The following is a 14,596-nucleotide window of genomic DNA, read 5'->3' as shown; positions in this document are numbered from 1 at the left end:
GGCATCCTCAGAGGTTGTGAGGTCTGTTGGAAACTAAGCAACCCACAGATATATAAACCTCACCTGCCTAGTTTCCAACAGACCTCACAACCTCTGAGGATGCCTGCCATAGATGTGGGTGAAACATTGGGAGAGAATGTTTCTGGAACATAGCCATACAGCCTGGAAAACTCACAGCTATCCAGTGATTTCAGCCATGAAAGCCTTAGACAACACATATCTTTTCTGACCTTAGAAGCTAAACAGGGTCAACACTGATTATTATTTGGATAGGAGACTACCAGCAAACAGCAGTCATATTAGACTATATTTCGGAGGAAGGAACTGGCCAGCCACATCTGAGTATTCCTTGCATAAGAAATCCCTATAAAATTAATGGGATCACCATAAGTCAACAGACACCTCGAAGGCACATACTTTACGCCACTCAGTAAATCGAGTATCATAGATGCTTTCAGGACTCTTCAATTCAGACTTAAACAGAGCAGCAGACCAAGAGATGTTGTAGTTAAATTTTCAAAGGAAAGCAAATGAGATGCCACCTGGGCTGCTGAGAAGAATAAAATTCCTGCAATATATCAAGATGATGTTATGGACTTCCTTCAGGATATCCGCCTTATCACTCTTCAAAAATATAAAGCTTTCTAAAAGCATACAAAGAATTTGAGAGAAAGAAGATTCTCAAACCATTGGAGCTTTTTTTTTTTTTTTACAAAGTTAATACTTCAGTATGAAGGCAAATTTACTGTTTTAAATAACCCCGCTGGAGCCTGTGCCTTTCTCATTAAAAAACCACCTTGCCTCATCAACCGACTTGCTGGGAGATAATACAGTGGGAGAAGGATCTCTTGGAAATCTCGCTGTACCTGACCCACAAGCCTGAAACACCCAAGCAGCAAATCTCAGAAGAAATTGCTTTAAAGCTGTCAAGTTGTTACGCCTATAGAATCATTAAAGCAATATTGTTGCGTGAGATGTTAGAATTTTTCCCCTTTTACCGGCACTTTTACTACCCAGGTGTTAATGGAGAAAAGGACGATGAATTGCCCGTCAAAATCCTTGTCCTCATTTAGCATTGCATTAACCGCATGCAGTTTGCCTCAAGGCAGCCTTTCTCTGTCCATGTGAGTTTTGCTATGGACTTCTCCCCAGCTTTAGAATGGGGCTTATTTATTTTATTTAGCAGGTTTATTTACATTACTAGTTCTTTGAAGTACAGACAGTCCCTAAGTTACAAACAAGATAGGTTCTGTAGGTTTGTTCTTAAACTGAATTTGTTTGTAAGTCAGAACAGGTACATTTTTAAGTGTACCTCCAGGGAAAACATATATTTTAAAACTTTGGATAATATAGGTAAAGATAAAAGTTTTCCCTCAATATTACGTCTAATCGTTTCTGACTCTGCGGGGCGGTGCTCATCTCTAAGCCGAAGAACCGGTGTTGTCCATAGACGCTTCCAAGGTCGTGTGGCCGGCATGACTACATGGAGTGCTGTTACCTTCCTGCCAAACTGCTAGGTTGGCAGAAGCTGGGCCTAACAGCGGAAACTCACCCTGGTCAGCAAGTTCAGCAGCTCAGCGGTTTAACCTGCTGTACCACCAAGGCGGGGGGGTTCCTAGTGGATAGTATAGGAAAGGGTTAACACTCCTGTGGTGTTTGTTTTGCTGTTTGTGTCCCTGTTCAGAAGATTTTTAACTCTCTTTCTGTCCCTGTGATAATTGGATTTCAAAAAATGTGGCTTACTATGGAAACAAAGATTGGTAATAAAGTTTCAGTAGAGACCTCTTTTCCCATGATAACTTTTTCAAGAATTAATTTCTCTTGCTAAGGGTAGATTTCTCCCACTTTCTGTTGTTTCACCATTGTTCTTAACCATGAGTCATTTGTAAGTTGGATGTTTGTAACTCGAGGACTGCCTGTATTTGAAAATTAAAGTGTATTGGAGATCCTGCACATTGTTTGTATTTGCAATTGTGGCTATTAAAATTGCTTTGCTTAATGTTAATGGGCTTGTTAATCTAGAAAACCATTGAGGGTGAACCTCCAGATCTATGTATGCTTCAAGAGACTTGCCATATTGGTGGATGACGCATGATTTGGAGAATTGCTAAGAGCACAAAGTTCTAAAAAGGCACTGATTTCTTATTGAATGACCGAAAATGGCACTTTGATAGACTCAAAGGCCTGTTACATCTTTTGTTATTTCAGAGAGGGTCTGAGTTGGACCAGACCCTTTTCCTAATGCTGATGATCCTTTCATACAGCAATGTCTTACCACAGCTTTTAACTCACTCTATGCTATGTTAATGCCAATATCAGAAAGCAAATTTGTAGATGAAAATGCTGAGATTATTGGACACATTGTATCTTTAGAAATTGTGATCTGCAAAAAGAAATTGGGCAAAGTCCATGAAAATGATTTCGGATCGTTATGATCTAAATGCATATCAAATTCAGACATATATAACCTAGGTCTTCTATTATATGGCAAAAACTTTCACGTGAAAGAACAGAGCTCCAAGGTTTTGAGGTTTATACCATTTCACATGGTTTATAATTCGTTTTATCAAAATTTCCATAAATTTGGAAATAAGAACTAAATTATTTGCTAACCATATTCAGGGGGGAAATGCAATCTATCCTCAATTAAACAGTTAGTGGTGAAGTAACCTCATACTGGTGAAGTTAGGAGCCTAAATAATAATAATAATAATAATAATAATAATAATAATAATAAACTTTATATTCTACTCTATCTCCCCAAAGGGACTCAGAGTCGATTACAGGTACATATATAGCAAACATTAAATGCCATTAGACAATTGACAGAGACAAACAATACATAAACAGAGTCAAGTCTTCCCTTTTTTCATCTCTGGCATTTGGCTGTGCTCAATTCGGCCATGGGGAGGTGCTGTTGTTTCATTTTCCACACTGAAGAACCTGTCGTCCATGGACGCTTTCCTGGTTGGATTTTGCTGGCATGTTTCTCCAGGGCACCTTTTACCTCCCCACCAAAGCAGTACCTGTTTATCTACTTACATTGTAGTTTTTGAACTGCTAGGCAGTGACTGGACTGACCTTGAAGGTCCTGGGGGTGGTGACAGCCGACAGGGAGCTCTGGCGTGGGCTGGTCCATGAGGTCACGAAGAGTCGGAGACGACTGAACGAATGAACAACAACAGGCAAACAGAGTTGGGCTGACGGTGGGAGCTCACCCCAACCCAGGCTTGAACTGCCAACCTTTCGATCGGCAAGATTTTCTGCATCTGGCAGTTTAACCCACTGTGCTAGTCCAGCTCTATAAATATCTTAAAGGTACTAGATCTTGTCAGATCTTGGAAGCTAAGCAGAGTCTATCCTGCTTAGCACTTGTAAGTGGCTCCAGCAGTGAATCCCACGTGCTGTAGACTGTATTTCAGATAAGAAACTGGCAAAAAACACCCCTCTTGAGTATTTCTTGTTTTAAAAAAACCCTATGAAATTCATGGAGTTGCCATAAATTGACATATGGCTTGAAGGCACATACACACACAAACTAATGAAATTAATGATATGTTTCAACAGTTCTTTAAATCTATTTATTGCTCTTCAAACCCAGATGAATGATCACTTAATCAAATCTTAAATAGAGCTAAGCTTCCCAAATGATCTCAAAACACAAAGAGCAAATTAACAAAATGAGTTACATCTGACCATTAAGAAAATTAAGTTAAATAAATCATCAGGGTTGGGTGGGTTTAATAGATTATTTTACAAATCGTTTGGAATTTATTGTCTCCCCCTTTGGTTAACTTTATTTAATTCAATTCTTCCTGGTAACCCTTCCCCAGATACTTGGAAACTGACAAGAATCATTTTACTGCTTAAACCTGGTTCCAATTTAGGCTGAATCTACACTGCCCGATAACTCAGGATCCGATCCCAGATTATCTGCTTTGAATGATTTATAAATAGGGGCTGGGGTGGGGGGTGGGCAGTGTGGGTTACAGTCCCAAAATGTGTGAATAGTAACAATTATTGTCTTAATGTGTTGTTGAAGGCTTTCATGGCTGGAATCACTGGGTTGCTTGTGAGACCTCACAACCTCTGAGGATGCCTGCCATAGATGTGGGTGAAACATCAGGAGAGAATGCTTCTGGAACATGGCCATACAGCACAGAAAACTCAAAGCAACCCAATTATCGTCTTAATGTATTTGAAGATGGTATTGCTCTCTCAAGGGGCAATTACACTGCAGAATTAATTATCATTTGAGCTGCCGTGACTCGATGCTGTGGAATCACAAGAGTTCTAGTTTGGTGAAGCACCATCACAATTTCACAGAGAAATGCCTTGCAATATTACCGCTCCCATGATTCCATAGATAGTTTCACTATGAGATAGTTTAACTGTAGGAGAGGCATTTGACTAAGGCTGGAATTCTAATCTTAGTTATAGGAGGGGAGTCCAAGGGAATTGAGTGAGGTGTTATTATTATGTATAACAGTGGTTCCCAACCTTTCTTTTGACCAGGGACCACTTGCCCATGGACTACTTGACCAGGGACCACTTTGACTAGGGACTATTCTCCAGCATTAGTACCAAAAGGGGTACGAATCAGTTTTTGGTCAACTTTAGATTCGGTTTGGAGTGCTGGTTCAGAAAATTGCCTTGGCTAGACCACATCAGCTCTAGTTTCAGATACAGAACATATGCCATGGTCAGTGACAGGGAAGGAGTGGCAGGTGGAGTGAAAGGAGCAGAAATAAAAGAAAATAAATTTTAAATATAAATAAAGAGGAAGGTGGCTCGCGGAGCAGATTCTCGTCATTGCAGCCCATTATTGGTCTGCGGTCCACAGGTTAAGAACCACTGATTTATAAGGAAAGATGCTTTGAATCCGCTGTTTTGTACTCTGGATGCTTCAAAGCATTACTGAACTCTATGCCCATGAAAATCTCTATTGAACAGCACATTGTTTTTTATGTTTTTCTGACACTTTACATAGTTGATCTAAAACAAATATTTTTTAAAGTCCTGAAGCTAGATTTTTTTTTTCAAGCCATTTGATCTTTGTAATGGGCATCTCAGGGTAAATTCCTATTTAAGTCTTCTTCCTTTGCTTCGTCTTCCTGCAGATTGCTCATTTTTATTAGACTGCAGCAAGTGCGCAAACACACTATAAAATAGTATCAAATACTGCTAGTTAAATAGCTCTTAAAATAGGCCTGGATGTATTTTTATGTAATTCACCCCCTCCCCCTTTTTTTGGAAACAGAAGTGTGAGCCTTTCACTCAACTGTCACATCCAAGTTAACATCTATATTTTCCTTACATTGCATTACAAAAATGCGTACTTCTCAGCACCTTTTATATTTTTAATTTGTACCTGCTATTTAAAATCTGCCATGTTGAAAAGAACCACTGAAACATAATGTCATTATACGTAGTGAAAACTGTGTGTAAATTAAACTTGGCCGCATACAAGTAATATTGTCTCTGGGGACAGTATGGAAAGATGGTTTGGATGCCCACAAATACAATGGAGTAAAAAAAAAACCCCAGTCTCTCTTCCTTGTCTGAATATAAATTTGGCAGCTATTCAGATGTCAGTGGTGCACCAGAATAAAATTGTCATGCACATTTTTGAGCTACAGGATATTCGTCTAACAGCAGGAGAGGCATGATTTCATGCTGTGCAGAACTGAAAGATTCCCTTCTAAGATAATGAAAGTTGAATAGAAAATGCAATACAAGAGAGAAGCTAAAGGCTATTAAAGATTGAAAAGTATATGGTGATTAGATGGAGTCCGGATAGTGTTCAAGTACGTGTTCTTGTCGAAGGTTGCAGGTGTTTAAACCCAAGCAACTCTTCAAGTTACAGGCTCCACTGTAGAATGCTTGCTTTTGTCTTTACTATCAGTTGTTGGGTAACTTGAACCTATAGCTTTTGCAAAAGGCACAATAGAAGGATGTGCTCATTGGAGCAATCTTATTATGTGCAAAGAGCAGATTTATTTATTCATCGTATTAGGAGAGAACCAAACAGTTGTATTGTATTTTTTTAAAAAAACACAAAGTTTGCAAACTTGGCATTCTATTAAATGTCCTTTGACCAGTAGCTGGCCACTTGGAGTGCCTCAGGTGTTGCTATAAGAAGGTCCTCCATTGTGCATGTAGCAGGGCTCAGGTTGTACTGTATTGTAGTAGGTGGTCTGTGGTTTGCTCTTCTTCACACTCGCATGTCGTGGATTCCATGTTGTAGCCCTTTTTCTGAAGATTGATTCTGCAGCTCATGGTGCCAAAGCTCTGTCTGTTCAGCATCTTCCAAGTCGCCCAGTTTTCTGTGTGTCCAGGAGGGAGTTTCTCATTTGGTATCAGCCATTGATTAAGGTTCTGGGTTTTAGCCTGCCACTTTTGGACTCTCGCTTGCTGAGGTGTTCCAGCGAGTGCATGATTGCCTTTGAGTGTGTGCATCAAGCATGCAAGTTACCCTCCCTGATGTTGAAAGATGCCTTTTCCATGGAAAACATTACTTTTAGATTTACAGGACTTTTTGAGTAAAGGAAGCTCTGGTCGGAAAGCAGCAATAATATCTGGCTTTTAGCCAGACAGATAAAATAATATCAGCTTTAATTGACTGTTTTAGAGCTGAGGGTAAAAAAATGCAGTGTCTCAAAAAATCTGAAGCAATCTTCCCCAACCTGGTCCCCTCTTTCAAACACACTGCTCATAATGTTGACTGTGTATGATAGGAATTGTCCCCCAAAATGTCTGGAAGATGTTAAGAAGCCTAATCTGAAAGAATAGCATGTGAAGACCAATTGCATCTGCATTAAATTCTATACAATGGAAAATGTCACAGTAGATTAAATGGTTGCTGTAAGATAAAACTGTATGTTGGAATGATCTATAACAAAGCTGCTTAAACTGTGGGTTGAAACCCCATTTGGGGTCTCCTAACTAAATGTGAGGGTCATCAAAAATTGTGTAGCTTGCCACCTAGTGGTTGTTTTAGACATTTACATGAGTTTAGGAGAAAAAAGGAGGGCCAATAGAGTATAACAACCACCATGTCAGACTACAAAGAGAAGCCACTGATATCCACAAGCATGTGGACAATTTCAACAGAAAGAGGAAACCATGAAAATGAACAAAATCTGGCTGCAAGTATTAAAATCAGGACAGTAAATAAAGAACAAAACTCAGAAAACAGGGGAATTCCAGACAGGAAACAGTCAGGGCCAGCTAACACCTTCCAACGAAGGATTCCCCCAGACAGGAAGAAGCCAAGCTTTGAAGCTGCAAAGCTATTCAGTGCTAATCAAAGTGGTCAATTGCAACATTCACACTTGTCTCCAACAGATAAGAGTTCTTTGTCCCACCCTGGACATCCCACAGATATATAAACCTCACTTGCCTAGTTTCCAATAAACCTCATGATCCCTGAGGATGTTTGCCATTGACGTGGGCAAAACATTAGGAGAGAATGCTTCTGGACCATGGCCATACAACCCAGAAGACGCACAGCAATCCAGTGATTCCGACCATGAAAGCCTTCGACAACACAGAGTATTCTGCTACTTGAGGTTGCAAACCAAGTATACTAGTGTGGCATGAAAAAGTTTCAAGATGCTCTGTTTTCTGCAGTATCAAATATTCATCCAGGATTTCTTTATCCAAAAATAAATAAGCACATACATCTCATAAGTGTGCAAATTTGTTTTCATCTTTATTAAATACTAAAATTACATGAACACCAAATAATTTTTTTAAAATACATTTCTTTATGATGTAGTATAAGTAATTGGAGCCCCAGGTGGCGCAGTAGGTTATACCACTGAGTTGCTGAACTTTCTTACTGAAAGGTCGGAGATTTGAATTCAGGGAGTGGCATGAGCTCCCGCTGTTAGCCCCAGCTTCTACCAACCTAGCAGTTCGAAAACATGCAAATGTGAGTAGATCAATAGTTACCACTCTGGCGGGAAGGTAATGGCACACCATGCAGTCATGCCGGCCACATGACCTTTGAGGTGTCTATGGACAACGCTGGCTCTTCAGCTTAGAAATGGAAATGAGCACCTACCCCCAGAGTGGGACACGACTGGACTTAATGTCAGGGGAAAACCTTTGCCTTTACCTATCAGTAACTATTAATGTGTGATATTATATACCTATATACCCAGGGTTGCATAAAGAATTCTGGAACAAAAGGGATCATGAGTAGAAACATTTTAGGAAGCATTAACCTGTAGCATTCAGGTTTTTTTGTTTTGTTTTGTTTTTTAAGTTAGCTGATACTGTTTCATAGTACTGCCGTATAGGTAACCTTTATTTATTGAAAGGAGGTCGGAAAAATAGTGCTTCTGGGGTTGCCCTCTTGTGTTGCCAGATAAAACAGCTTGCCTCAGGCTGTATCCTGTAATTGGGATCAAGAAGAGATGAAAGCAGGAGTTGGTACGGAGTGGGTTGTAATGGTGCATGCATGGTGTCCTATTTTACTACTCCAGAGCTTTGGAGAGCTGCAGCCCACATCAAAGCTGCCATTTTAGAGAATTGGGGTTGTCATTGTGACACTCCCAGTCGTCTTTTGAATCTTTCAGAATGAGGGGCACTTTAATTGCTTTTATTCTATTTTGATGTCTACCCCTCACCCAATCTATTTTTGAAGCACTGAGTTTTGTTTTGTTTTGTTTGTTTTCGTGTCAGGAGCGACTTGAGAAACTGCAACATCAGGGGGATGCCCTGACGTTTTTTGATGTTTCACCAGCCTTGTGGGAGGTTTCTCTCATGTCCACACATGGGGAGCTGGAGCTGACAGATGGAGCTCATCCGCGCTCTCCCCGGATTTGAACCTCCGACCTGTCGGTCTTCAGTCCTGCTGGCACAAGGGTTTAATCCATTGTACCACCGGGGCCTCCTAATCGCACTGAGTCATTTTTCCGATTTTAAAATAGAATATATTAGAAGATTTGGGGATCACTGGATGTCCCAGGGTCCAATACTTCCTACCTCTGTTTTATAGTATTGGCTGTACTGCGTAGTAAGCAGAAATTGAGTTCCGTATCATATAGTAAACTGCCTTGGCTCAGCATTGGCTTTCTCAGGTGTTAAAGGATACTGATCATAATACCTGGAGTATAAGTTGTCAAGCCAATTTAAAATCTCTCTATTGGCTTATTTAGCTTTTTCTTTTGGGGAGCTGTGAAGCTGCGCCAAAGGATAAATGATGCTAATGAATAGTTAGCACCGAGTTTATTCTGTAGAAGAGAGAATATATTCCTTATCCTCAAGAATAATTAGAAGATTACATTTTATCCACTGCAAATTAATCTCATCTTGTTCAGATAGACTTCAGCATTTGGCAGATGTGGGAAATCTCTTTGCCTGAATAATATTAAGCTTGCAATTTTTACCTTTCTAGCATCTGCGTGAAACTCTTGAACTTCAGCCTGGTGAAGCACATTTGTTTCTGAATGGTCTTCCCATAGATCTGGATTTTCATGACCCATTTAGGTAATGTACCCACCCAACAGTTGCTTGTTTCTATATTCTGTTTTACTCAAACTTGATAAATAGCTTCTCCAAGAGAAATGGTAATTTGTTTATTTCTGAGATTGGCTAAGTCAATATAGCAATTAAGTAGGAGGACAAAAATGCTCTGTCGATACTGAGTACTTATTGTGTCAATAAATGTCTATTGTTTCCATCAATGTAGACTCTACACAGCCAAGCTCAGTTTGATATAATTGTCCCATAAACAAACAATAGAAAGAAAATAACTTATTAACTATGTTTGGTTTATGTGTTGTTTTAAGGCTTTCATGGCCAGAATCACTGGGTTGCTGTGAGTTTTCCGGGCTGTATGGCCATTTTCCAGAAGCATTCTCACCTTGCCCACATCTGTGGCAAGCATCCTCAGAGGTTGAGGGGTCTGTTGGAAACTAGGCAAGTGAGGTTTATATACCTGTGAAATATCCAGGGGGGGACAAGGGTTCTTTCTCCCACCCTGCACATCTCACAGATATATAAAGCTCACTTGCCTAGTTTCCAACAGACCCCTCAACCTCTGAGGATGCCTGCCACAGATGTGGACAAAACATCAGGAGAGAAAGCTTCTGGAACATGGCCATACAGCCTGGAAAACTCACAGCCACCCTATTCTTGGTCTAATCAGGTTTTTTTTTTTCTTATTGGGGCTATTTATTTCAGTCTCCTGCATAATATATTTGTCTTTTAATGTCCAGTATTTTAGAAACTCTGAAGCTGGAAGGGAAAGCGATGCATGGACTTCATTCCTTTGGGATAAAAGGAGACATTCTTAGTAAACTTATGAGATTACCTGTCCGATCTAACACCGACACCTACGCAATCGACATCCGTCACTCTTCAATAATTGTAAGTGATTATATTATGTTTTTAATCGAGTTGGGACAAGCTTTTCCATCTTTGGTGCTTTAAAGTAACATGGCTATTCCTCATGAAGCTGTAAATCAGTGGTTCCCAACATTTTTTTGATCAGGTATCACTTTGACCAGAGACCACTCTCCAACATTAGTACCAAAAGGGTTACAAATCAGTTTTTGGTCAACTTTAGATTCAGTTTGGTTATTTGGGGTGTTTATTCAGAAAATTGCATTGGATAGACCACATCGGCTCTAGTTTCTGATACAGAATATATGCCATCCAGTAGTTGCCATCTGCTTGCCCATAGAAAACCATATTTAATAATCTAGATCTGATGTGGTCTATCCAATGCATTTTTCTGACTCAGCACCCCAAATAATCCCCGGAATAGGCGAAAAAACAAAAGACACCAAGGCGCCCCCGCTTCCTGGTGCCACGTGGAACGGCTCTGTTCAGAGGGAGGGAGGGGTGGAGAAGCAGCAGTCAGGAGGCTTGTCATTTGTGGGTAGTCATCCTCTCCTCTCCTGACATCCCTGTTGCCTTGGCACTATAAGAGGGTTTTGCGAGACCAGTCGCTCTTGTTGCAACGGTGTAGTAACCGTGAGGCAGCGGACCATATTTTAGTTCTTGTGGACCACTGGTGGTCCACGGACCACAGGTTGGGAACCACTGTTCTAAATTACGAGGCTTAGATTTTTACAAACAAATCCCAGTGGCAAATGGACGAAAAGCAATAAACTATACCCTGCTCTCAAACTCTTGCTAGACTGTGTCAACCAGGGCAGGAATTGCAGATTCTAGCCTAGTTCCTTCTCTTGGATTTTTGATACAACTCCCATGATTCCATAACATTGAGCCTTGGAAGTTAAAGTGCTGCCAATCTGCATTAACTCTACAGTATAGATGCGCCCATAGAGTTCCAGGTCTTCTGCAAAAGGAAAGGAGTTATTTTGTTGGCAGAAAGGTTACTCTGGACTCAAAGCACTGCAACAAAATGGTATCTTCAGTAGAAAAATGGTTGATTGACTGAACTATGTCACTGGAAGAAGGGAAGTCAATGACTGCTCTGCTGGTTCCTGAGTATGAGAAATGAAAACTAACAAAACAGAACAAATGTGATAACTGTTGTTTGTGATATGATTCAGGCTTCAAGCTTTCTGCCTGTTGCGTGAAAGATTTTGTTCACTCAGGAGAAATCCTTTTTATAGGTATTCCTTTTTAATTATTTATTAGCTTTGACACAAGTAGTCTTAAATCACTATCAAAATTATATGCATTAGAGAAACAAAAAAATAGGAAAAAGAAAAAAAGGAAGGAAATCCTTTTTATAAGATTTCCAAATAATGGTTTTATAGAACCAATTGATGCAAAAAGAATTAGATATTTCATAATGGCCAGCCAAAGTTCTGTTGACAAAAAGCTCAGGTGTAACTGGGGAAGGGGGAACAGAAGCATACACTATCCCTAAGTGTAGTAAAGATATTACATTCCTGTATTTATTAACTGTGAGTTATGTTATCATGGATGAGCAATTAAAGAAGAGTTTTCATCATCAAATGATAATTTTCCTTCCTATAGTTGCAGAAGAAATTGAAAGAAACAATCTCAAAGGATCCCAAATTGCCCTTTATTGACAAGTATATGAATAGTGGTAGTGGTTGAGCAAATTTTAATTACTTGCTTAATGCAAAATATATTATATAGTTCCCACGAGAACTGAGCTCTCTCCTCTTTATCTGTTTAATTTGCTTTGCTTTTCCCCCACTTTTTAAAAAGGAAGTGCATTATCTTGCATCCAATTAACACACTTTGAGTTACTATAGCTCAGTTTTAACTCTTATTTAGCAGGCCTTTCCTGTCTGTTGCATCTTACTGTTCTTGGCAGTGTTGTTTGGTTGTTCAGTATTTGATTCTGGGAGTAATTAAATCAAGTCATTCTTTTTAAATGATGGTAAAATGTGGACTGCACACTGATTCTTATAGTTTGGTCTCACTGGTTTTCATGTTGTGGAGCAGTGGTTGACAACCTGTCGTCCCCAGATGTTTTGGCCTTCAACTCCCAGAAAACAGCTGGTAATCTAGCTGGGATTTCTGGGAGTTGTAGTCCAAAACACGTGGTGACTCACAGGTTGAGAACCATTGTTGTGGAGGGTCCTGGAATGAGAATACAGTGTTCCCTCGCTACTTCGCGATTCGCTTATTGTGGACTTGCTTTTTTGCGGGGAGCAGTGAGGTAACATTATATTGCTTCTCCCCATACCTTTCTCGCCAGTCTGAGTGCCCAAGGGTGCCCAGCCAGGCAAGGAAGTGACCTCCAAGGCAAGGAGCAGCGGCAAGGAGAAGGAGGCTGCTGCTGAAGAGGGCCTCGGCGGCGGCGTCCTCTTCTTCATTCCTCCACTGCTCCTCACGCCTTCCTTGTCAGTCTGGGCGCCAGGCTTGGGTGCCCAGCCTGGTGAGGAAGGAACCTCCAAGGTGGGGAGCAGCAGAGGCAGTGAGGAGGAGCAGGCAGCTGCTAAAGAGGGCCTAGGCAGCGACGTCCTCTTCCTTGTCCCTCTGCTGCTCCCCGTGCCTTCCTCACCAGGCCCCCAGCCTGGTGAGGAAGGGACCTCTGAGGTGGGGAGCAGCAGATGTGGCCAGGAGGAGGAGGCTGCCGCCGAAGAGGGCCTTGGCGCCCCTCTGTTGCTCCCTGCTCCTTCCTTGCCAAGCTGGATGCCAGGCTTGAGCACCCAGCTTGGTGAGGAAGGGACCTCTGAGGTAGGGTGCAGCAGACGTGGCCAGGAGGAGGAGGCCGCTGCCAAAGAGGGCCTTGGCGGCGGCATCCTCTTCCTCATCCCTCTGCTGCTCCCTGCTCCTTCCTTGCCAGGCTGGGCGCCAAGCTCGGGCACCCAGCTTGGTGAGGAAGGGGCCTCTGAGGCAGGGAGCAGTGGAGGTGGCGAGGAGGAGGCCACTGCGAAGTAGGGACACTCCGCCCACGCAAGTGGATGGAGCGTCCCTACTTCACGGATTTTCACTTATCGTGGGTGGTCCTGGAACTGAACATCCACGATAAGTGAGGGAATACTGTATATCAATATTTTCACTAAGAGACCCTTGTTAAAACACGAAGACACTTCAGGACCTCCCACAATATAGTATGAAAATCAATGGCAGGTAATTTTCACTGTAAACAACAACTACTGTTCATCTCCCTCCCGTCCTTAGCCAGCTGGTCTTAGCATACAGCAGAGCAAAAATGAATATATTTGAATGAAATCTGTTACTTCACCTCATCTAATGCACCACAGAAATGGGAGTGAACTTTTGAGCCTGAGTTTTGTGCAAACAGGAAGCAAGAGCAGGCAGGTATCTGGAAACTCGGCATCTTCTTCTGACTCTTGAAGTGTGAACTATGGTGTAAGTGCTTAACTGGGGTTGTCACAGACCATGGTGTCATACTAAGTTCATAGGGATAACCATGTGGAATAACAGATGGGCACCTAAGCATAGGGACTGGAATTCTTTGTCATGTGTGAGGTCTCTTGGCAGCAGGACAAGTAGAGCCCCTTTAATAGTTTTAGCATACAGTAGAGCAAAAATGAATATATTTGAATTAAATAAAACATGGTCTGTTGTAAAGAACGAATCTTCTAACACAGTGGTTCTCAACCTGTGGATCCCCAGGTGTTTTGGCTTACAACATCCAGAAATCCCAGCCAGTTTACCAGCTGTTAGGATTTCTGGGAGTTTAAGGCCAAAACATTTGGGGACCCACAGGTTGAGAACCACTGCTCTAACACATTGCATCTTAAACTGTGGCTCACACCCCCAAATGGGGTCCCTTAGCTCAATGTTGGGGTCCCAAAATATTTGAATGCCAACATTTACACAATTATTTTACACAATTTTACACTTTTTTTTTTTTTTGGATAGTGTTTACAATGGAAGTCTGCTGAAGATGCTTCATCCAGCACTAGAGTAGAAGTCTTTCGGTAACAGTAGGATCCCCGGATTAGTAGAGGCACAATGATTATCTCACTTTCTTAACATTCAGGTGTTTATATAAAACTCAGGATGTTTTCGCTCCATTTGTAAAGTGGTGGGGTCAAAATACATGACATCTAAAAACGATTTCTGAGTAAATTGTACTTTTAATATACCAAATACAATATTTGTATTTTAAACTGCTTTATGCATAATACATTTTATGTTCTTAAAGGATGACAGTATT

At 41.1% G+C, this 14,596-nt stretch overlaps 1 protein-coding gene across 2 annotated transcripts in view; it reads left to right on the top strand.

Annotated features, from left to right (window-relative positions):
* The window catches only part of UGGT2 (UDP-glucose glycoprotein glucosyltransferase 2), a 116,322-nt gene that overhangs the window by 41,836 nt on the left and 59,890 nt on the right, over positions 1–14,596 (top strand). For both annotated transcript variants that reach the window (XM_060769484.2, XM_060769485.2), the window contains exons 11-12: positions 9,407–9,498; positions 10,230–10,380. In XM_060769484.2, coding sequence (XP_060625467.2) covers positions 9,407–9,498; positions 10,230–10,380 — 243 coding nt within the window. The remainder of the gene's footprint in view (positions 1–9,406; positions 9,499–10,229; positions 10,381–14,596) is intronic.

Source organism: Anolis sagrei, chromosome 3 (assembly GCF_037176765.1).
Source record: "Anolis sagrei isolate rAnoSag1 chromosome 3, rAnoSag1.mat, whole genome shotgun sequence".
NCBI classification, from domain to species: Eukaryota; Metazoa; Chordata; class Lepidosauria; order Squamata; family Dactyloidae; genus Anolis; species Anolis sagrei.
This window is presented reverse-complemented; position numbering and strand designations above follow the sequence as displayed.